Source organism: Vombatus ursinus, unplaced genomic scaffold, assembly GCF_900497805.2.
Source record: "Vombatus ursinus unplaced genomic scaffold, bare-nosed wombat genome assembly UNPS02010394.1, whole genome shotgun sequence".
In the NCBI taxonomy this organism is placed as follows: domain Eukaryota; kingdom Metazoa; phylum Chordata; class Mammalia; order Diprotodontia; family Vombatidae; genus Vombatus; species Vombatus ursinus.
In genome coordinates, this window is record NW_020950172.1 from 3,481,742 (window position 1) to 3,506,277 (window position 24,536).

At 45.9% G+C, this 24,536-nt stretch overlaps 2 protein-coding genes across 2 annotated transcripts in view; both read left to right on the plus strand.

The window, feature by feature from the left end:
• The window catches only part of TAFA5 (TAFA chemokine like family member 5), a 562,766-nt gene that overhangs the window by 34,645 nt on the left and 503,585 nt on the right, over positions 1-24,536 (plus strand). The gene's annotated exons all lie outside the window — the stretch shown is intronic.
• LOC114037388 (ubiquitin-like protein 5) lies at positions 7,994-8,209 on the plus strand. Its single transcript, XM_027854232.1, has one exon. The coding sequence runs from the start codon at positions 7,994-7,996 to the stop codon at positions 8,174-8,176; it is 183 nt and encodes a 60-aa protein (XP_027710033.1). The 3' UTR covers positions 8,177-8,209.

Here is a 24,536-nt window from a genome sequence, read left to right on the forward strand (position 1 = left end):
ACACACACACACACACACACACACACACACACACACACACACACACAAGCACACACAGCAGTCCCCTCATTAATTCCTCTCTTGTACACACAGAATGTGATGTTATGGAGGGCGTTTAGCCCATTCCCACCCTCCATCTAGACCAGTCCAAGCTCTGGGCCTCCATCTAGACCAGGCTCTGAGTGCCACAGGGCAGGCAGCAAGACCTTAACTTTGCACCCTCCCCCCAACTCCAGGCTCCTTCCCCACAATTCCTCCTGTTCCTCCCCCTTCTCCTGGCCAAGCACTGACCAATCCATCCAGGCCCTGGAACCAAGACCAGGATATCACAGGGAGTCATGGATCTGTCCACCTCAGCAATGTGTCAAAGAAAAAAGTCAGCTTGAGGTAGAGGGAGGGGAAGAGATTGGGGCGAGGGGGGAAGTCATAGCTCAGATGGAATCAGGCCAAGCAGAGGCCTGCAGTGAGGAGTTGACTCTGGTCACCTCCCAGGCCCCAGGACCAGGCTGCAGGCTTGCCTTCTTAGAAGCACAGGCCAGTCTCTGTGGCTTCTCTGAGAGCTCAGTGAGGAGGCTTTGGGAGGAAAGTTCCCATTCCCTCCACTGCCCCATCCCCACATCAGAGAGCAGGGCTCTCAGACGTGGATTTAAGAGCAAACCTCAATACTGCAATAAAGGTGAGCCCCACCCCCACTCCAGATGCATCATGGCACCATTTTGTTTTAAGGAGCTTTCCTGTACATTGCTTTGGACCTTCATGTCCTTCACTCAAAGCTGAAGCAGTACCATGGAAAGAAGACATCCTGCCTTCATCACTTGCACCTTGTGTGGCCTTGGGAAAGTTGAGCCTCAGTTGACTCATCTGTAAAATGGAGGTAATATTCCCTGCCTGCCTCACAGTGGAGGTGTGAGGATCCTTCAGGCCATGGGTGTGGAGATAACATGTAAAGTTCCAGAGAGATGGGGAGGGGGAAGGCATTCACCTTGCGATGGACCGACTGGTGTCCATTGAACACCTTGGATATATCCAGCACTAGGCTAGGCACAGACCCACTCTCTGAAGCTGACTTACTACTGCAGGCATCCAGTATGGCCACAGATAGGGAAAGCTACCTAGGTGATTGGGGTCAGTGGGCCTAACAACTGGGGGTGTCAGGAAAATCCTCATGTAGGAGTGATAACTAGAGCTGATCCTTGGAGAGGATCTGCCAGAGGCAGAAGTGAGGAGGGAGAGGCTTCCAGACATGAGGGACGGCCTGTACAAAGATAGGAGGGAGCTGGAATGCTGTGTGTGAGGAGGAGCTAGGAGGCTGTTCAGCTGAGCACAGAACGTGGGAGAGATCACACAGAAAGTGTGATCAGCTGAAAAAGTTGGACCGGCACCTGCTTACAAAGGGCCTCCTGGGTCAAGCATGGAGGTACTAGGGAGGCACTGAGGGTTTACTGAGTAGGGGAGGGATGTGGTAAGACCCAGACTTTGTGAATTTCACTTCCAAAAGGAAATGCTGTCAGCAGTCAGAGAAGGCTTCCTGGAGGAGGAACTGGAGTTGTCTTCAGTGTGGATAGATAGAGAGCAGGAGAAGCTTCCTAAGCGGCTAGGCGGACGATGGATTGGAGGCGGGTGAGCCTGGAGCGAGCAAATGTGGCCAGCAAAATGGCGATGGCTATCTGTGCTCCAGGGCTTGTGGGCAACATAGTGAAGAGCAAAGAGGGGTCAGAATCCTAATCATCTATTTAGAGTCAGGAAGGCTCTTAGAGGCCACTGACTCCTACTTTCCCCCTTTTGGCAGAAAAGGTAACTGATACACAGAGAGTTTAAGTGACTAGCCCACGGTCACACTGCTCATGAGTGCCTGAGGTGGGATTTGAACACAGATCCTCCTGACTCCAAGTCTGGTGTTTTAGACTCCACACTGCCTCTCTTCTCAGCAGTGGAAGTGAGGAATGTGTTTTTAAGGAGACCGTCCTCAAAAGTGATGAAGCTATTTCAAAGATTTTATATATACATACATACATACATATATATATATATATATATATACACATACACATATATATACACACACACACACACACACATACACACATAGGTATATGTAAATACAGATATATTTGTACATATATGTGTATATATGCATGTGTGTATATGTGTGTATATATGTATATAAATATATATTATATATACAATATAATATATTTGAAGTAATAATCTTGAATTATCTTTTAAAGTCGTTTTTTTATTTTTCTTGGAAATGACCCATACCCTCACACCCCAGTGGTAGCAGCCAAAGAGGTGATTTTGTGGCATGGGCCAAATCCAGCTGGGAGGCTGTTATGTGCTGCTTTTCCCAAGGACTCAGAATTGCTTTGAGGACCCAGCTGTGAAACAGCACACAGTCAAAGACCGTGTGCATTCAGGGGATGGGCTGCGCAGTGTGGGCTAGAAAGGTGTTATAGGGAGTTCAGGGAAGGGAAAGCTGTTGTGGGCTGAGGGAGGATCACATCTTCAAAATGGAGAATTGGAAAGGACATTGGAAGACACTGAGTCCAGCCTGTTCCAAAGCAGGAATCCCCTCCACAACATGTCTGGAAAATGGTCCTCCAGCATATTTTTGGAGACCCCTGGCAATGGAGAGCTCACTACCACTTGGGGCAGCCCATTCCACAATGAGGTCACTCTAATTCTTGGGCAATTTACTGCTTTCCATTGAGCCTTACCCTCTTACATCCATTGCTTCCAGTTCTGTCCCCTGGGGTCAGACGCCAAGTCCAATCTTCCTAACCAGAAGAAATGTCTTCAGGTATGTAAAGAGAGCAATCATGTGCCCCTGGAGTTTCTGCAGGGTCAAGCACAAGGAATTTAACCTCTCCTTCACTGGATGATGATAATGAGTGGATGTTTATATAGCACTTTAGGTGTACAAAGGGCCCTACAAATATCTCGTTTGATCCACACAACAACTCTAAGAGGTGAATGGTATTATCATCCTCATTTCACAGATGAGGAAATTGAGTCATGGAGAAATGAAGTGACTTTGCCCAGGGTCACAAGCCAGTGTCTGGGGCACAATTTGAACTTGTCTTCATCACTCCAAGTCCAGCACTCTCTCCACTCCGCCAATGAGCTACTTTCAATGATACAGCCCGTGCAGTTGGTGACAAAAGGGTTTCATCTTGGGCTTTGAATTTTGTTCACAATTTGAATTCCAGATCTGACATTCATTAGCTCTATGACCCTGGGCAAATCATTTCACATCTTGAAGCACTTACTTCAGGTGTTCACCTGCCTCTCCAGGTGTTTTTTGAGGGGAGCACTTTGTAGACCATGTCCCTGGGGCAACAAGAGGCATCATTCCTGGAGGACGCTCTCACTGGACAGGGAAGGAGGTAGGAACAGGAGCCCTCTTGGGTTTGAATAGAAAGAAAGTAGAATAATCTCCCTAAGGCAAAGCTCTGACCATGTCTCTCCCCTCTGCAAAAATCTTCAGTGGCTCCCCATTGCCCATGGGACCCCCTGGCTTCCTTCAAGACTCATCTAAAGCATCCCCTGCTGCAAGAGGCCTTTCAGGTGTCCTCAGCTCCTAGTGCCCTGCCCTCTGAGCTGTGACTTATCCACTCAGTACTATCCTCTGGTTTGTGCATATGCCTCATAATTCCTGGGGCTTCCCAATGTGAATACGAACTCCTCCAGATCAGGGCCTATTCCTGCTTTCTGCTTTCGTATGCCCAGTGCTCAGCATAGTGCCTGGTACAGAGTGGGCGTTGAACGATGAATGTGTTGATTGATTGCAAGGCTAAGGTGCTAACTCCTCAGCCTGGCATTGGAGGCTCAGACTCCAGCCTCCTTTTCCAGCCTAATTTGACATGATCAACCTTGACATACTTTCCTTTCTGGCTAAGCCTATCTTCACTAGTCTTAGCCACGGTCATCCTAGTGGAGCTGTAAGGGATTGTAGAGATGATTCCGTCTAACCCTCTCATCCTATACTAGCTGTACCTGAAATGAATTCCGAATGTCTTCTTCTCCCATGCCTCGGTCCAAGCTATCTCTCATGCCTGAAATGCATTCCCTCCTCACCTTCAACTCTTGGGATCCTTACCATCCTGAACACCCCCTTCGCCATCTGTGAATGTGCTCCCCCCGCCCTGATTGCTTTGGCTCTATTTGTTAGTATATATAATGTAACCTTTGGTAGATTTGAGGCAAACTGAGGACAGTAGCTGATTCTGAGTGGACTCTGTACACTTGCCTTAAGGAAAGCAATGCATTTTGGCCAATTGCAGCCAAGCTGCAGGTGTGACCATGACTGCAGCAGGTCAGGTGAGGTGACAGGAGCTTGGCCCATGAATGTGCTTCTCCCTTGACATTGAAACTGGATTCTCATGTGAGTATTTCCTACAAGGAAAATCAATGTGAAGGCTCAGCATGGCCTTGCAGCTGTCCTCCGAGAAGCCCCCAGCCAGAGAGGTACCAGTGTTTCGAGACCCCTCCTGGGCATATCTCTCCTCTTCTCTGCTCTTGGCCTATTTCACTTTCTAGAGCCTGGATCACCTGGGCGGTCATTATCTCTTCCAGGATGCAAGCAGATGCCAGACTGTGAGATAGGCAGAATTTTAGCTCCCTGCCCAGCTGGGCTGGATAACTTTGAGCCCTTTCAGTTTGGGCAGGAAAATGGCTGCTGGCTGAAGATGGCAAAGAAGCCATCGTCACTCAGATTCCTGAGTCCTGAAGCCTCAGTGGGACAGGCACATTTCAGGAAGGAGGTCGGCCTGGGCTGTGGAAGGGCTGCAGACTCCCACCTTCCCTAGCTAAGATAAGCCATTGCTGAGATTCCATTTCATCCTTGGTAATTTCTGGGGCCAAGGCAGAACTCTGTGTAATTTCCTCAATTTCCTAAATGGACTTTTTGCTCCCCTGCCAAGGCTATCACCGACCCTGGGTGCTTGTAATGGCTAATTCTTCAGATTGTTAACTGGGGTGGATGACAAAGGGTTTGTATCTCCACCACCGGCTCCTGAAAGGAAAAGATTCCCAGAGTTCTTTTCAAATGCCTCCAATTTTCTTTTCTTTTTGTTCTTGCCCAATTTTTGCTTTTCACCCACTGAAAAAGCCTCAGCAATGATTTGCTTAAAGAAAAAGAAAAGGAAAAAAATAAAAGTAGAGGTGGCATTTGGCCTGGGTCTGTTCTTCCCAAGTTGAGGCCTGATGCATGGTCCATAAACAGTTGGATGGGTCTCCTTAACTCAATTACAGCTAATGAAAAGAGGCTTAATATGGAGAAAGAAGACAATCTCCTTTGTTTCCTGGTGACTGATGGGGTGGCACAGCTTGGGCCACAGAAGGAACCAGGGCAGGGCATTCCTGGAGAGAGGATCCCACAGCTTCCCACAAGGGGCCAGGGATGGGTCTCAGTATCCATGGAAGGTCAAAGGCTCTTGGCCTTCTGAGAGGAAGGGAGTCCTTTACATCTGGGTGAGTTTGGCTTTTCAGAGGAGGGAAGGGGACAAACATCTAATCTGCAAGAACCCAGGTCTTAAGGGCTAAAGACCTGGGCTTGAATTCCCTGTCCTGCTACTGCCTCCTTCTGATGCAAGCCACTTTAACTATCTGAGATGCAGTGTGCCCATTTAGCAATTGAGAGTCATGTTCCTTTGTGCATCTCACAGGGCTCTTCCGAATGAGATAATCCAATTCAGCAAACATTATTGGATGCCTCCTATGCACCAAAAGAAGTCCCTGCTCTTGTGGAGCTCCTGTTCCTTCAGGGCTGGGCCAGGACTTTGCCAGCTGCAAAGTCTTTTGCCAGTGTCATAGATTTTGATTTTAGAACTGAAGCCGATTTCTTCTTTGTTCTGCTCGGTCTCAGACCGCAGGCTGGATCTCAGCTATGTAATGAAGTGGCTTGAGGAGGTTTCTGGGACCCCTCTCTGTTTTCCTTGAATTCTCTATTTATTACATGTCTCCTAACTCTTGAGAACCCAGGTTAAGAACCCCTGATAGAATCGAACTTTTTCATTTTAGGGAATTTGAGGGCCCAAGAGGATAAGATCACAATCTCACCGAGGTCCCAAGTATCAGAGCCAGAATTTGACCCCAGGGCCTCAGAGCCAACACTCCATTCTCTACATTCTCTTTCCTCCATTTGAATGAACAAAACAGGTTACAGCCAGCCAGCATACCATTTCTGAGCACATAGTAGGTGTTTAATAAATGTTTATCGACATTGATTGATTATTCCTACCCTTGGGGTGAAAACTGCTCTTGGAAATACCTCAGAGCCCTTCCAGAATCAAGCACAACCCTGTTCTGTGTCCATTTTCATGAGTAGCTATTCTTCCAAGAAGGGACAGAGGCAGGGCTGGGTGAGAATCTCTTGGCTAAGGAACAGCTCCCCCCCCCTCCCCAAGGCTCTTTTTTTCTACCCTAGTAATTCACTGTGAAAATGTACTTCCATTTGTCTGGTAATGTCTGTGTGCTGTTATCTAGCACTGCTGACTTCAGCACTTTTCCCTGTGAATACTGGGAGGGGGCTGGCGAAGGATTCAGCCAGTATATATTGTGGGCCCCAGATGAAGAAGAAGATTCCACTGCCCTCCAAAGGGGACAGTGCAAGGGGGCTGAAGATGGCTTTCTGTCATCTCCCCACTCAGATTCACTATTTTTAAAAAAAATTTAAAAAAAAGAATTGTACTTGCTTTTCCATTTCTGTGTCAAGAAAATATAGAATGTTAAGAGTTCAGAGCTGAGAGAGACCTTGGAGATCATCAGGCCATGGAATCAGAGCATGTCCAAGCCTCTGGGGACCCCACAAGGCTTCTAGGCTATGGTGTGCCTAAAATATCCAGCCTCTACTTAAAGGTCCTCAGTGCCAGGGAGCTCACTACCCACAGAGGCAGACCATTCTGCTTCTAATAATTCATTCTACAGTCTTCTGAGGAATTTTTGATTCCTAGTCCTAAGAATCCAGTCTAGAGGTCTCTCTGACATACCAGTCTGCCATCCATGAAGTGCGCATTCTGAAAATCTGTTTGATTTTCATTTGAGAAGTATCCAAATATGTCTTGGAAAAGAGGCAAGGCACTTAACTGGAATTTGTGACTAACATCAGTTAAAATGGAAAGGGAATGGAATCTGTGGACTCTAGGCCATGGAGCTTGACTTTGATTCCTGGGTAAAAAAAAAAAATCTAGATTGGGTTCTAGGACAGATGATGACACTCTAGAAAAGGGGGCCACATTCTCAGGCTGTCAGCATGGCCTCAATATAGCATATCATGCCAGATTAACCCCATTTGTTGTGTGGCAACATTCCTAAACTTGTGGAGAGTAGCATAATGATGGGGACCCAGGTTTACAAACTGCTTTGGACACATAGTGGCTGTTACCCTGGTCAAGACATGCTCTCTCTGTGTTCTAGGAAACTCTCTTTAAATCTCTTAAATTACAGACAAGATGCTGGCTTGCATTAGTGAAAGAGTTTCCTCATCCCTGCTATCAGTGAAATGACTGGTCAATCCCCTATCCCTATCCCTTGCAAACTCTTGGATCAGGAAAATACTCTAGATATAATTTACCTCAATTTTAACAAAGGCTTTAATCAAGCCATTTGTGCTTTTCTTATGAGAAAGAGGGAGGCATGTGGTTGGATTTGGTTCAAATAGCTACATTCAAAGAATAGTCCCTAATAGTTCCCCATCAATGTATAAAGAGGTCTCCAGTGGAGTGCCCCAGAGATCAATGACTTTGAGCAGGCAAAGATGATGTATTTATCAAATTTGCAGATGACCAAAGGCTGGGAAGGAAAACTAACATACTGGATGACAGAACTGGGATTCAAAAGGACCTTGACAGGGTAGAGCACTGGGTCAAGTGGAGTAAGACAACATTGAATAGGAGTACGAGTAAAGTCGTATGCATGAGTCTCAAAAAATGGACTTCAAAAATGTAAATTGGAGGAAGGAAGGAAGGGGCTGTGTCTGGGGGCGAAGGGAACCATGATCAAGGTTGTGTGTAACGACCGGCTGGGCAAGAAGGTCCATGTGAAGTGCAACACGGATGACCTGATAGGAGACCTGAAGAAACTGATTGTGGCTCAGACAGGCACCCATTGGAACAAGATTGTTCTGAAGAAATGGTACACAATCTTCAAGGATCACGTTTCCCTGGGTGACTATTAGATCCGTGATGGAATGAACTTGGAGCTTTATTATCAGTAGGGGCAGTGGGTCTGCCAATTCTGCAACCCACTCCTCATTTTTAAAGTCTCACTAATAAAAATAATTTAAATGCCAAAAAAATTATAAATTGGAGGAGGCATGATGACACAATTGATCTGATAAAGATCCATAGATCTTAGTGGGCTTCAAGCTCAACATGAGCCAAAAATGTGAAAAAGAAAGCAGCAGAAAATGCCTACCGTAATCTTAAGCCACCATGAGAGGCTTAGTATCTAAGATTAAGAAGATGATAGCCCTACTCCAGAGAATTATACTCTTTGGGATGTGGGCTAGACTTCATGACCCTAGGCATCCTTTTCAAATTGGAAAATCTGGGATTCTAAGTCTAGGTCAGGACTTTCAAGTTAAGAGAGGAATGGGAGAGAATGTCCCAGCAGCCAAGATTCTGAGGAGCCCACTCACTGCCTAGCCAAGATGTGCCCACTTGAAATAATAAGAGAACAAAGGTGGAAAAAAAAGATGAAACACATGTCTCAAATACGCCATGTTCCCATCTTCAGAGTAAAACTTGGTTTCAAAGGAGGTTTTGGAGGCAGAAATAAGACTCTGTGTGCAGTTTTACAAAGCCAGGTAACCTGTTGGGACAACGTGCTCAATTGTTCAATACAGGAAGTCAGAGGCCAGAGTAGTCTATATGTGGTTAATTGCACATTTCAGCTAATATGCACAGAAGGAATTACAGCAGAGACTGATTGGCATGAGTTGGCTGAGCTAGGAAGCGCTGCACAGTGGAAGACATCCTAGGGTCATGGCACATTAGGTCAAGAAGGGCTTTGAGAGGGCATCTGTTTGAACTTGTGCATGAATGGGAAGCCCTCTACAATTTCCCCAACACTTGACCGTACAGTGAGGGTGCCATTAGTGAACTGAGATGTCTGACTCCATTGTTGGGAAGTTCTCTTGGGAATTCTTCATCTGGAGTTGTCATCTGCTTCTCTGTTCCTTATTCCTACTGGTGGTCCTTGACTTGCCCTTTAGAGCCAAGCAGATTAAGACTAGTACCAGAGACAATACTTCCTCAAGGCAGAGCTTGAGGTATCTGAGGGTGATGACCATGCTTAGCCTAAGCCTCCTCTTTTCCAGGATATAGAGCCCATTTCATCGACCAGTCTTCAAAGGACATTTCTTTTCCATGAACATTTGACTCTACCCATAATACTAGGGGATATAAATTGGGGTGAGGGGGAGATGAAGTTATTCCATAAAGGAGGAAAGTATTTTGTTCAGTCATTTTTCAGTCATGTCCAACTCTTTGAAACCCTTTTTGGGATTTTCTTGGCAGAGATACAGGAATGGTTTGCCATGTCCTTCTACCCCTCATTTTACAGGTGAAGAACTGAGGCAAACAGGGTTAAGTGACGTGCCAGGGTCACGCATCTAGTAAATGTCTGAGGCTGGATTTGAGTTCAGTCTTCCTGACTCCCGGCTCATCATTCTATCCACCGTGTCACCAAGCTAGTCCAAGGAAAGTATATAGATGTATATATTGATAGAATGTCAGAGGGAGAGACCTTAGAACATAGAACATTAAAGTTGAGAAGGGCCTTAGAAAAGAGATTGTTAGAGGTGGAAGGGATCTTAAAACACAGAATGATTGAGCTTACGGAATCTTAGAATATGGAACGTCTGTCTTGACATGCTGTCACTCTCAGATATGGCCACTGAGTCTTCTGAGGAGAGGCAGAGAGGAGGGAGGACTGGAGAAGCAGGCTGGCCTCACATCCTTTTTACTGGAAGTTGGGCTGGGTTTTTGGCTGGCAGCTGCCCTGATAATTGAACATGTGCTTGCCAATCCCTCATCTTTCTGACATTTCAGAAGATGACACACTGTTGAGCTACCTTAAATGACAAGATGAAACACATGTCTCAAATACGCCATGTTCCCATCTTCAGAGTAAAACTTGGTTTCAAAGGAGGTTTTGGAGGCAGAAATAAGACTCTGTGTGCAGTTTTACAAAGCCAGTAAAAACACATGCATTTGATGATCTCGCTTCTGGCATATGTGGCCACTCCAAACGCTATGTCCCAGGGATTGGTGGCGTGTTGATTTGTATATAGATGCAGTAGGAGGGTGCCTATGTGGCTGGGCATGAAAAAAGCCAGAAACCCATTTATTCCACAATCTATCCCTTGCCACAGCCTCAAAATTGGAAGAGCCCTCAGAGGGCATCTAGCCTGACTCACTTCTGAATAGAATTTTCCACTCTGGAGTCCTTTAGGAGTCATTGCATGGGATCTTCCACTTTCAGGACTCCTTTGGGGGCAAGACATCCAAATTCTCAAATCACATGTCTTCTGAAGGAGGAACGTGTAACTGTCATCAGTCAATGCTACTTAGTGTGAAATTCAATCACCAGCCAGGCCTGAAGCAAGAGGGCACTGATCAGATCAATTTTAATTACTGGAGAGGAGTGGGTGGAGAGAAGAGGGCAGGAAGTGATGGGATACCTACAAGACCATGGACAGGGAGGAGAAGGAACACACCTTACAGGAGTTATGGACAACTGGCAAGGGGGGCAGGATAGAAGAGAGAGTCAAGAGAGAGTGGACGAATAGGGCACAGACAGACCCCTCCCCTCTTCCCAGGCCACCATTCCTGATGACCTCCACAATTTTCTCAGGGACATGGGAGTGGAGAAACCAAACATTACTTGCTATGGAAGCAATCAGTAAAGCTAGGGGACTGGAGGAGTAGCTGACCAAGGTCTCTGCCATGCGATTCTATTGGCCCAATTGTAGCATCTGGACATTTGTTTATCTTCTTATCCCTAACCCCCTTCTCCTAGGCCCACTTTGTGATATGTCCCATTCCACACTGTTTGGACAGGGAAAACATGGGGTTTAAAGATGGCAGGCCTGGGTTTAAATCCTGCAACACCTGTGTGAGCTGGGACAAATCCTTTGACCTCTCTGGGCCTCTCTTTCCTCATCCACAAAATGAGAAAGCATTTAATTGCATAAGTTTAAAGATCTTTTCCAGCTCCGAATACTATGATTCTAATTATCTGGGTTCTCTGTCCTCCCTCCTGCTCTCCTCATTCCCACCTCCTCAGCAAACCCATTTCTGGGGAAAGAATCCATGATTAGTCATTTACCAATCAGTGTGAATGGTGAGTCACTCACTATTCTGCCTTTCCAAGGGGGAGCTGCAAATCTAAGCCCAAACTCTCCCTGTGAAATGAAAGTTTTTGTCCCCAACAGAGAGATTTCAAGTCTCACCAGCAGATGGAGGAGGGGCTGGAGGGATGAGGCTTTCTCGATGTGCCCACAGTGCCTCTTCAGAAGCACGCTGCTTTCCCTGCCTGTGGGAAAGGAGTCTCTTGGGCACGAAGGGGTGCTCACCAGTTCCCTGGCTCAGGACTTCATCATGTGGTGTTGGGAAGATCAAGTGTAGCGTGGATGAGGAGGCCCTTTTAAAAGTTGGCATGGAGGAAAACTGGTCTCATGGTTACTGACCATTATTGTAAAATTTGAACTGCCTGTGTGTGCCCCTGGCCTCTTTCTCAGATTGGCTTGTGAGCTCCTCAGTGCAGGGGAGTTGGGCTAGCCTTCTCTTATATCCTGTAAAGGATATGCCATGATTCATTGTCAGGGTCATGAGACCATGATAGGACCAAGGGTGGGAGGGACCTTAGAGGTCATCTGCTCTAACCGTCTTATTTTCAAGATAAAGAAACTGAGGCCCCCAAAGTGAGCCACCCCCTCCAAAGTCACCCAGAAAGTCAGGATCAAGATGAGGTCTTCAGCTCCAAGTCTCAAATATTCTTTCTACTCCTCTGTACCAAAATGGACCCTGAATTCTGAGAGAAACCTGCATGACAGAATAGGGAAGGCTTCCAGAGCTGTTTTCCCTAAAAGTCATCTGTAGGCCAGTGATACTGGGCCATCCCTATTCCGCCCTCTGCTCTCCCTGTGTCTGAGGCCTCAGGCAGCTCACAGTCTGATCTATGAGACTTTCTCTCAGAACAAACACAATAGAGAATTCATAGATGGAGACATACGGGGAGAGACACATGAGTGACTGACTCCTCAAATGCCCCTTTGCTCTCTTGCCTGTCGACATACTTGGTTCTACTTTCAGAAGCGTGGCAGGCTGCTTTTATTGGCTGCCAGGCAGCCTCAAAGGAGGGAGAGAGGCTGGGACCTGGTTAAGCCTATTCCTCTCACACCACCCCTGCCCTGTCTCACTGACTGGTCACAGTGGCTGAGGCTGGGTAAATATGAGCTGCCTGCCTCTTCAATGAATGCACACCTCAACTGGGAGTTGCCAATGGGTAATTTTTTTTTCTTTTACCTTTAAGTAACTGTGAGCTGTAGGAGACCACAGAACACACTGGCAAGAAAAATGGTGCCTTCTTGGCAACACCTATCAGGGAGAAGGCCAAGTGATTATGTTTGCATCAGAATGTGTGATTCTTTTTTTCAGTTGATTAATAAATTAGTTGAAACCCCTTTACATGGTAATACATCTAATTTCAGTAGCTGGGCAGTCATTTTTCTGCTTGCAGCCACAGATATTGTTTTCTGGAGTCAAATTAAGAATAAATAATCACCAAGGGATTGGGCATCAAAAAGGCGTTCATGCTTCTGGTTGAGCGAGTAGTGACCTCAGGCGTCCAGTGTTGAAAAGGGGAACATAACTCTGATCTAGTGTCTAGGAGACAGGGTTTGAGTTCTGGCCACATTCCTAACTGCCTGTGTGATCATGAGCAAGATACTGCTCTTTTCTGGGCCTCAGTTGAATAAGGGGAATGAATGTGGGGCTGTCAGGGCTCTTCCAGTTCCAGCTTTCCTGGAGTCTCTCTTAGGACACAGAGCTTTGGAATCATTGTTGATGGAGAGTAAGCCTGATCCTGAAATGTGCTTCCCAGAGGATAGCCTAATTGATCAACTAACATGGTGTCTGGCCATAGAGAGCACCTTCGTCTGGGCGCTGTCCAAGGTCAGCTCTGACCCTTGAGTTCTGGAAGACGTGCCACCACCTATGATGCTTCTTCCTCCGAAAAAAAAAGCCATCTCTTCTTCCTCTAATTAGAGAGTCAGGGCAGTGTCACAGGTTACAGTGAGAGGTAGAGTACTTGGATTCACTTGTTTCTGCCATTTATTTCCTGTGTGAATTTTTTCAAGTCAGACTTCCCCTCCTTATACCTCAGTTTGGTCATCTGTAAAATGGGTAGATGATTAATGATTCTATGATCCCTTATTGGTGTCTGCTTCCAATCTTAGTAACACCATGCTTTTTGTTTTCTCTAGCAATTTAAAAATGGCATTCAAACTTTTTTTTTTACGTCCTCTAAAATCACACCAGGTGTTACAGGTCTATTAAGCTTGGTTGTATTGATGCAGAGTTGCCCAGAGCAATTGCTCAGGTTTTTTAACACGCAAGCTTACTTGTGCTCGCTATCTCAGACTTAGCCTGGGACATTCCACACATATTTCTACTCTTTGTAAAGTCCACTGCTCCATTCCACTGGAGACACAGAGAAATAGATTTTTCTTTGCCCCTTTCCAGGGGGTGAGGGTGGGAAGGTAAGGGAAGATGAATTAAAAACTATTTTTAAATGTGTTTTTTTCAGACTCATGGAGTCACAGCAAGCCAGAGTTGGGAGGCACTTAGAGTATAGAATGGTAATATTCTGTGTGGCCTTAAAATGAAGAGTCGCAGAACTAGAACTGGGAACATCTTCAAAGGCTGACTAGTGCCCTTTCATTGATGGGGAAACTGAGACCCAGGGAAATGTAGTGACTTGCCAAGGTCACCCATACTGTATCAGAGGAGGGATCCAAACTCCGGTCCTCAGTCTCCAGAACAATGGCCCCTTCAAGCCGCCATAGACAAAAAATGTTAGAGCTCCACACACCATCAGATTCAGAACATCAGATCTGCCAGAGGCCTTGGCACAAAAAATGTCAAACCTGGTAGGAACCTTGAATAGCAGGAGCCAGGAGGGCCTTAGAATAGCTTCTTGTCCAACCCCTTTATTCTAAAGAGGAAAGCTAGGCTCAGAGAGCAGAAGGAAGCTCCCTGAGGCTGTGAGAGCTGGAATGACAGCTTACATCATCATATTCCTGGTCTAGGGCTCTTGGCATTGCCCCACATTGCTTCATTCTTCATTCAGAATCTCTGCATTAAAGCACATACCCACTGGGTGCTTTGCACTGTGCTCCATGCAAAGGGGAGTAAGCTCTGCTTCTTTGTTCTAAGCTGCTCAGAGATATGAGATCCCTCTGTATCCGGCTCATGACAGAGGCAGCCTGGCATCTTATAAAAAGCATTTTACTCAGAGTAACTGGGCCTTACTTGCAGACTCCAAAATCTCTTCCAGCTCTAAATCTTGAGCATTGATTGAAATAAAGTATCGAGATTAATGCAAAGAATGGCCCATTTTCCTCTGCCTTGGTGAGGACTCCCCTTCTGGACTCCATGGTTCAGTGACGGAGCCCACCAATTAGGGAAACCATTTACAAGTTGGAGATCTTTCGGGGTAGGGTGGTCAGGCTGGTGAAGATACCAGAGAAGGTGCCATATGAGAATTTGCTGGAGGAAAGAATTATTTTTAGGTAGGAGAGGGGAAGACTTAGCCATGATCCCAGTCTTCAAATAGCTTTTCTCATGAAAAAGGAATTAAAGTTGATCACTGGGCCCCAGATTGGAGATTTAGGACCAATGGGAAGAAGTGACATTGAAACAAAAGTAAAGGCAGCCTTCCTAACAATTAAAGCTGTCACAAGGTAAAACGGACTAGGCAGCAGGGAATGAATTTCCTGTTATGGGAGATCTTTGAAAAGAAACTGGCTGACCCCTTGTTGGAGATTCTCTACCCGAGATTGCTGGTGAGACAGACAGAGAGAGAGAGAGAGACAGAGAGAGAAAAGTTGGACCACATGACCTTGAAGGACTTTCCCAACTCTGAATTCCCATTCCTTTACCATTCTTTTAAAGATCTGAAGAACAAAGACAGGGGTGAGCAGGTGGGTGGACAGGTATCTGCTTAGTGACTCTAATAAAGTGGTGCAGGAAAGGCAGAATGAGTGAACAATCCTCTCTTTGAAGTAGGGTTCTTCAAGGAAGGATTCCTGGAAGTAAATCTTGAAGGAAAGGTGTTATTCTGTTTTAGATTAAAAAAAACAACAACAACAATCTAAAGCATCATTAATTGGGATTTCTGGCACTCTGGATCTAAAAGGGGGCTTTGGGATCATCCAGCCTAATCTCCCTACCACACATATTTAGCTCTTCCCACAACCCCATTCTTTTCACAGTATCCCAGAGGTGTGGACAAAACTTCAGTAGACATTAATTTTAGACCATAATTGAATAAAATTTCACTCTAGATTTCCTCAACTAAGTCAGCCCATTCCACTTTGGGACAGCTTCTTTGTTGGGAAGACTGGCCTTGTGCTGGGCTGGAATTGGCTTCATTGACACTCCCACCCACATTTCTTCAGTCCAGCAGGGCAAGTCTGACTTCTTTTCCACAAAACATCTGTCTCCTAAGAAGAAGACTCTTCCATCTGACAAATCCTTCTTAAGGTCAGTTCAGTTAATTTTAATTGGTATGAAACACCTACCATTTTTAATATGAGGTCATTTAATGGGGATAAATACAAAATTCTTCACATGGGTTCAAAAATTGGAGTGGAAACATGGAGACCAGTTAGGAGCCTCTTACACTCATGGAAATGAGAGGTGATAAATGAATGCCTGAATAGATACAGGGAGGTTCCTTTGAAGCCCTCTTCCCATTCTGAGCCCAGTAGGAACACTAGGGTTAGAGGGGGAATAGATCCGAGAGAAATCAAGGCAATAGAACCTACGAGCATCGGCATCAGATTAGGAGGGGGAGGGAGAAGTAAAGCAAAGAGTCGAAGATAAGCCTGAGTTTGGATATTTTGGAGAATCAGCAACAGTGATAGAGATGGACCAGTCCAAAGGGGATGATGCCACCCTAACATCCTCTAAGGATTAGGGCTGATGCTATTCTTGCTTCGCAAACTTACAGCATTGACCTCTCTAGCAAATGTGCTTTTACAGAAACAAACTCCAGCAAGAATTGGGATGTAACCTGCCTCCTGATTGGTTCAGCAGCACTCTCCCTATTAACTTTAGACTATGCTACCTAAGGACTAATTAAACCAGATGGCGGTGTAAACCCAATTGGGAGGAGAGAGACATTTTTACATTTAAGTTGATCAAAATTAGGTAGAACAGCATATGCTCATGTAGATTAAGAATTTTTTAACTACACATTAACGGCTTTTCTTAATACTCTTCCTGGTGATCTCAGCACAATCCTTCCCTTTTTAGACTCTTTTAATTCTTCGTGCCCCTCTTCTCCTGGCATGGAAGCCTCGGGGCCTTTCAGCTTTGCTGTAATTTAAACAAGGGTTTTGTTCCATGGAACCATCATTTCAATGATGTGACATCCGGGGCCGATGGAGTGGAGGCAACCAAGACCTCACCTCTCCCTGGTTCCCCCACTGGGCCGTAACTATCCCCCCAAAGAGGTCTTGGCAATATGGTGCTATGGGCAAAGTCGAAGGGAGTTCATTTCAGCAGGGATAGATGGAAAGTCCTGAACTGGGATAAAAAAAAAATTCAACTCTACAGGTTCAAAATCAATCAATCAATTAAGAAGAATTTATTAAGCACCTACTGTGTACCAGTCACTGTGCTAGACCTGGGGATACATACAAAGAATGGAATAATCACTACTCAGAATGAATTTACATGTTAATGGGTGAGATAAAAAGTACACATAAAAAATGTAGACAACATAAATTTAAAGTACATGCACAACATATGTTAATTAAATACAAAGAAATTTGGGAGGGAGGACACTAGCAGTTGGCAGGATCCAGAAAGACTTCATGTAGAAGAGATGAAGAAGAAATAACTAGCCAGCAACTTACCCCAAACAGACCTAAGTGTTAGAGATGACAAAAGATTCTAGAGAAGTCAAGAGTGTGACATGGCAGCCCCAAAGCTGATGTTCCAGACTGCATTTAGAGAGGCATGGTGCTCAGAGCAGGAGGTAGCAGGAGATCCTCCTTCTGAAGCTGGAAGGGACCATCAAGTCCACTAATCCAACCTTCTCATTTTACAGATGAGGAAACTGAGACCCAAAGAGTCACAGTGTACCAGTGTCCAGAGTCATGCAAGAAGGGAACTGGCAGAAAGAGCCATGATTTGAACCCAAGTTCTTTAACTCCAAAGCCAGCTTCCCCCATTCCAAAGACCCTAGTCCAATGTGAAAATATGTTTAATAGGAACGCATATGTATAGCCTATATCTGATTGTGTGCCGTCTTGGGGAGGGTGGTGGGGAAGGAGGGGGAGAAAAATTTCAAACTCAAAAGCACATGGAAGTGGTTGTTGATAAATAAAAATAATTTAATAATAATAATAAAAAGAACAAAGACACTAGTCCCTCTGCCCTTGTCCAGTTCTGGAGGGTGGGGTATTTTCAAAGGGAAATTGATGAGCTGAAAAATGTCTCCAGGCACTTTCACTGGTCATCCCCCATGCCTGGAAAGCTCTCCCTCCTCTCTGCCTTCTGGCTTCCTTGACTTTCTTCAAGTCTCCATGAAAGTACCACCTTCTGCAAAGAGCCCAGTCCACCCTATGCTAAGACCCTCTCAATTTATCCTGTACATACAGATTTATTTATGAAGAGGAAAACACCTTTATGAGTGAGTTGCATTTGGTTAAATTCAACCAACATTTGTCAAGCATTCATTTTGAGCAGAGTTCCATGCTGGACACTGGGGATGTACCTGTTTCATATAAAATGACGTATCTGCCTTCATGGAACTCATAGTCTAGTAAGAAAAGGAGACACAAAAACCAGTGACTAGAAAGCACTCTTATCATGTGATCAGTGCGCTAGAGAGGGCTGAGTTCATTCAGTCAACAAGCCTTGGTGAAGCACAAGCTGTGTGCCAAGTGCTAGGGAGAAAGTCATGTCATGGTCCTTGCCCTCCAGGAGCTCACCGTTCTAATGGGGGAAACAACAGAATAAATATCTTTGGCCATATGAGATATAGATGGAGATGGAGATAGAGATTTAGGTATAGATATAGGTGTGTTCAGTCACTGCAATTGTGTCCAACTCTTTGTGATCTCATTTGGGATTTTCTTGGCAAAGATACTGGAGGTATTTGCCATTTCCTTCTCCAGCTCATTTTACGGGTGAGGAAACTGAGGCAAACAGGGTTTAGTGACTTGTCCAGGGTCACATAGGTAGTAAGTGTCTGAGGCCAGATTCAAATTCTCCAGGAGCTGCACTCTATCTACTGTGTCACCTAGCTGCTTATAAATATAGGTGTACCTATAGATATAGATATGGATATGGCTATAGATATAGAAATATATGCTCTCCATGTAAATTGAAGGTAGCCTGAAAGTGAAAGGCACTAGCAGCCAGGATCAGGAAGAGGTCCCCTGCAGAAGATAGGATTTGGCTGGGTCTTGAAGGCAGCAAGGAGGCATGAATGAAGTCACAAGGGAACTGGCAGCCGGCGTATTGAATGCTGCAGTCAAGAATGCTGATTCAGACATTGAGTAACTGGGTGACCCCAGGAAAGTTGCTTAAACTCTCTATACCTCAGTTTCCTCAGCTACAAAATGTGGAAAACAATAACTCCTCCTTCAGAGGGTGTTGTTGGGATCAAACCAGTGAACACTTTTTAAAGCACTTTATAAATGCCAGCTATTGCCGTCATCATCATTGCTATCATCGACAGAGGGCAGGAGCGCTCAGGGAAGGCTTCCGTGGAAGGCTTAAAAGGACTGGCAGTAATTCTCCAAAAGAGGGAAGGCATTCCTGACATAGGGGCATGTTTGGCTTCCCTGAGAAGCAACCAGGTCACCAGTTTGCCTTGACCGTGGAGGGGGAGGAAATGCAAAAGGGCTGGAAGGGTGGGCTGCCATTGTTTTGAAAAGAATGAGTTTCCAGTGTAGGGTTTCTGGCAACACGAGTATTGGTGGACAAGGAAGGTTTTGCCTGGCTAGGCAAGTTTTCTTCACCTCCCTCTAGTCACACCCCAGGGGCAGCAGTTGAAGGCAGCTCTCTCTCCATCCTACCCCCCTGTGAAAGTGGCTGACACGTGGCTGACACCTGGCTGCCCCCCAGGACCCCAAGTTCCTCAAGGCAACTGTTGCTATTTTTTAATTGGCCTGAAGAAACAAAGGGTCCTTTTCAGTGAAGCTGTTCCCTGTGCCCTCACATGTGAACATCACTGAACTGGAAAACAGGGCTGCTGTTTCCAGCGTCCCTGATAGCTGTGCATGAGATGGGGGTGGGGAAGGGATGGTCTCTGTCAAGAAGAGCTTACCAGTCCTGGAAGGGATCCCTATGCAGAGCCCTGGGAGGGGGTCAAAATTCTATCACTGTAATAAGCACCCTCTGCCCTTCACCAGGGCTCCTCGGGGGTCAGATGGAGAGAACGAGAAGGACAGTCAGAGGGCTCAGCCAGTATTCATGTCTCTTGCCTTCAGTAGGAACTCTGCTGAAGATAGAATGCATGGCTTCTCTTGGGAGCACATCCAGCGTATCCCCAAATGAGAATGCCCAAGTCAGTTTGCCTGCCCAGTTTTCAAGTCAGTCAGGTGTGTCTGCGAGAGGCATGACACCTGGGCTGGTCCTCAGGGAGTGCGTGGTCTTGGTGGTGAGGCAGGGAACACACCTGAAAGAGCGCCGATGCCTGAGTGTCACAGGGGACAAAGTTTGGGCTTTGAGGCAGGAAGACCTGTCTTCCTCTCCCACGTCACATACAACTTCCTCATCGTATGGGTGAGGTTTAAATCATCTCACCCAACTTACTCCTGATACATTTATCAGGTGAGAAAACATGTAGTTTTTCACTAGGTATGAGACAAGGCTTAAACACCTCCTTAGGTGTGACCAGGATTGGGTTTAGTCTGGCAAAGGTATTTAGCCATGCCCACTATGCAGTGGCCAGTAGAAAATGAAGAGCTAGTTTGGAATTCAAGAGATGTGAGGGCCTGCCAGTGAAGAAAAGAGAGCTTTCTAGCTCAACCCGGAGAAGCGAGCCCTGACCTCAGTCTTGTTCTAGTCTCTTTTAACCCCCTTTGGCCATAGTAAAACCATATAAATTCTGAAAGGTCAAGAAGACTTTGAATTTCCATGTTTTTATGGGTTCCCAGATCAATGGTTACTCCTGCATCAGGAGACAAGGACAGCCTCAAAATGATGGGAAAAGTAGATTCAAGGTTCTAAAGGAACCCAACAGAAAAGCTGTACTCTACCTCAGGGCAGTGCCTTGAGAGCTCCTGCACAAGGACTTCCAGGAGGTTCAAGCTATTCCTCTGCTACAGACCCTCTCTAAGCTGGAGCCCACTTTTCCCTTTCTACAAATCTAATTCAGTCTGACTAACCAATTGATATAAACCAATAATCACACTAATAGGGGTTCAGATACTATAACATTTGAAACATAACCTCTAACCCTGACAACTTAGTCTAGACTCTGAGGGAATGGTGCAGTCTGCTGCAATCTGGGCACTTGATGCACTAGAAGGGGTTGGGAAAGTAAGACTAGAGTTTATATGGAGGATGAGAGGAGAGAGAGAGAGAGGAGAGAGAGAGAGAGAGGAGAGAGATGAGAGAGAGAGAGAGAGAGAGAGAGAGAGAGAGAGAGAGAGAGAGGAGAGAGAAGAGAAAAGAAGAGAAGAGAGCAGTATTAAAGTATCTTCTATGTGCCAGGCACTGTGCTGTGGTCCTTTCCAGATCTAATCCTATGATCTTGTGACTTCAGATATCCCTTGCTGTGTGATTCCAAGTCACTCTTTGCACCTCAGTTTACTCATCTGTCAAATGAGGATGGCAATAGTAACTACCAAAGGGTTGTTGTGAAGACCAAATGGGTTCATACAAGTGAAGCGCTTTGTAAACCTTCACATAGAAATGTTATTAATAGTAGTAGTGATAATACTCAGGCAGCCTGTGCCACATTCCAAGTGAGAAAAGTGGCCAATAGGGCCTAAGCTGTGTGAGGAGAGAGAAGAGGTCAGAGGTGAGAGATGCTGTGAAAGCAAAAATGAGAAGCTTTGGCAGCTGATTGGATGTGCGGCATGAGGGAGAGTGAGAGTCACCAATATTGCCTAATGTCCCCATTAGGAAGCTTGGCACAATTGTGGTGCCTTGCACAGAAATACGAAGTTTGGATGAGAGGAGGGCGGTAGGGGAAAAGATAGGAGTTCTGTTTTGGACATGTTGAGTTAGTGTTGTCTTTGGGAAGTCCAGGTGGTACTGCCCAATGGTCAATCAGTGATGCAGGACTGAAGCCTGGGGAGACACCGGGGCTCAGTGGGAGAAGAGAAAAGTGGCCACAGCAAGCCACTTAAACTCAGTTTCTTCACCTATAAAATGAAGAGGTTGGACCCAATGACCTCATCCTCTGAACACCCTGAATACCTTCCTTTCGAGAGTGCTGTGAGGAAAAGCCCTTTGCCAACTGGAGTGGTTATCTAAGCATAAATGTGTGTGCTGTTGTTATCCATATTGCCCAGTGAATTCTGGGACAGGCTCTGCTCTCCGCAGGATGGGCAGGAGCCTCTCCAGTCTTGGTCGGGGGCTTCTCAGGCCCCTCCATGGCTGACCCTCAGGAAACCCCAAGAGGGAAGCTGGAATTTGAAAATTACTGTGAAATCAGAAGAGACAGAGTAATTTTTCATTCTGCTTGGAAGGTGATTTGCTTTCCCCACCAGAGCTTAGCGTACTGATATGTGATGTCAAAAGGTAAATGATTTTAAACTAGATTCAATTTAAATTTCATTATGCATTGGTTGGAGGGAGAGGTTTTAAGAATCTTTTGCCTTTGCTTTGAGATTCTTTCACTTTCAATAATTTTCAGCCTTGTACCCTAATGTTGTTATCATGCAGTGATTTAACAAAGAACACGAGCATCCTCTTTGAGGGCAGTAGCTGTTATGTCTGGGAGGCAGACTCACATCTGGTCGCCTCCCCCAGTTACATCTGTTCTTAGGGCTACGATTTGGGAAAGATGGACCAAGAGGAGCTGGAGTGTGTCCAGAAGACACCAGCCACAGCGTGAGGTCATGTCCCACGGGGATCACTGGAAAGAATCAGAGATGTGGCACCTCCAGAAAAGAAGACCCAGGGGGACATGAGAGCTGCGTTCAAGTATCTGAAAGACTGTCCTCATGGGGGAGGGATGAGCTTTGTTCTGCTTGGCCTCAGAGGATAGAACGGGGGCCAATGTCTGGAAGCTGCCTACAGGCAGATTTGGGCTTGAGCTTCCCAATCCTGAAAGCTGCCCCAGGGTAGAATGGGCTGGGAGAGTGAGTCCCTTGTCCCTGGAGGTCTCCCACAACAGCAGAAGCGATTGTCAAGGATGCTGTAACCAAACATCCTCTTCAGGTATAGACTGGATTAGAGGCCTCTGACGCCCTTGCTACCTCTGAGGTCCTATGCTTCTCAGTCTGTACCCACGTCCTCCACCTGAACATTTCTCCAGGGCTGGGCAAAGACCAGTTTTTAAGCTGAACAGACTAATAGTCTGACAGGAATACACTTTTAAAACATCAGACTTGTGGGCCTGGTCAGACCTCCTGAGATTGAACCCTGGCGGGAAGTGGGAGATTCCAGCCCTGCTCCAACAAGAGTACCAGTCTGTCAGTCAGTCAGTGAGCAAGCATTTCCCGTGTTCCCAGCCTTCCCCTTGGGGGCTTTGGAGGATGTTAACTACTGAAGCATCCCTAGAGATGTCTGTGGAGATGGATGATCTTCAAAGCCTTATCCTGACAATAAACCAGAGTGTGACCTGGTGGCAAAAAGAACTGGATTGGGAGTCAGAGAGCCTGGATTCAGTCCTGGCTCTGCCATTAGCACCTGCTTGGCATCAATCAAGTCACTTAAGTGCCCCATGCCTCAGTTTATTCTTCTGTAAGATGAAGGGGTTGGATAAAATCTCTGTCTTCCATCTTGAAATCTGTGATCCTGGGAAACTGGTGAGGCAAGGATCTCATTTTCTCCATTTTACTAATGAGAAAAGTGAGGGTCAGAGAGATTTCACTGATGATCTGTGAATTCAAACCCTAATTCTGTGGACTCCACATTCAGTGATCTACTCATAAAACCTAATAATGTTTATACGAAACTCTGCAATTGTAAGAACACCTCCCATTTCTGTAGCAGATCAAAGTTTACCATCACCTGGTCAACAAGCATTTATTAATCATGAACTCGGTGCCAGGCGCTCCTCTAGATCCTGGGCATCCAGGGACCAGAGTGAGACAGCTCCTTCCCTCGAGGACCTTCCATTCTCTTCTCTCACAACCAGCCATTGTCAGCACAGGCACATACAAATTAGGCTGGAAGAGAATTTCAAGGACAGCCAGCCTAGCTCTCTCCTTTCGCAATTAAGGAAATTGGGGACTGGAGAAGTTAATCAACTCTTCCACAAGGGTCAAGCAGCTAGGAGTGAGATCAGGCCCAAACTCGGTCCTTTAACATCAAAACCAATGTTTGTTCCCCACCTCCCCCCTCAGTGTCCTGCTGGCTCTCCTCTCACATGTTATCTCATTTGATCTTTAGAAAACAAAGTCCCTGCCTTCAAAACACTTCTGATTTATAGGTCAACACTCCATTTTCTACCATTTTCTCCCACTCTGACAGAACTGGAGGTGATGAGTCCCAGAGACCTTAGTTCCAACTCTAGGAACGTACAGAGCTCTGTTACATCCATTACTGTACTGCCCCATCTCAGAGAGAGTGTGTGGGTGGGTTATTAGCTCCATTTCACCTAGAAGGAACCTGAGATTTAAAGAGGTTAGTCGACTTCCCCAGGGTCTTACTGTTAAAAGTCAGTGGACTTTGGACTTGGACCCAGCTCTTCTGAATCCTGTTTAGGTGCTGTTCTGACTGCCTGGGAGAGGGGCACCAGTTCTTAACCCTTACAGATTTCCTTTTCAATCCTTTGTAATGGTAGAGAGGATTCTGGGTCAGGTACAAGTTGAACAAGATGTCTTCAGAGATCTGTTCTAGCTCTGAGTGTCTATGATAATGTGTAGTCCATGCAGACCACATAATCCTCTGCGAAAAGTGTATTGAGTGATGGCTACATAGCTAGGCTATTGCTCCATAATAGGCTACATAGCCTAGGCTAGCCCACACAGGAAACCAGCGACCCAGGGTAGCCCACAAAGACTTTTAGGAACTTAGGCAAGGTCATAAAGACTGCAAGTTTATACAGACAAGTAGCAACCCAGGCTAGCCCACAAAGGCTTCTTTCTCTCATAAACTGGACAACACTGT

What these genes read in the sequence shown, in the direction of transcription:
- LOC114037388 (XM_027854232.1), top strand. Translation starts at nt 7,994, where the DNA reads ATGATCAAGGTTGTGTGTAACGACCGGCTGGGCAAGAAGGTCCATGTG.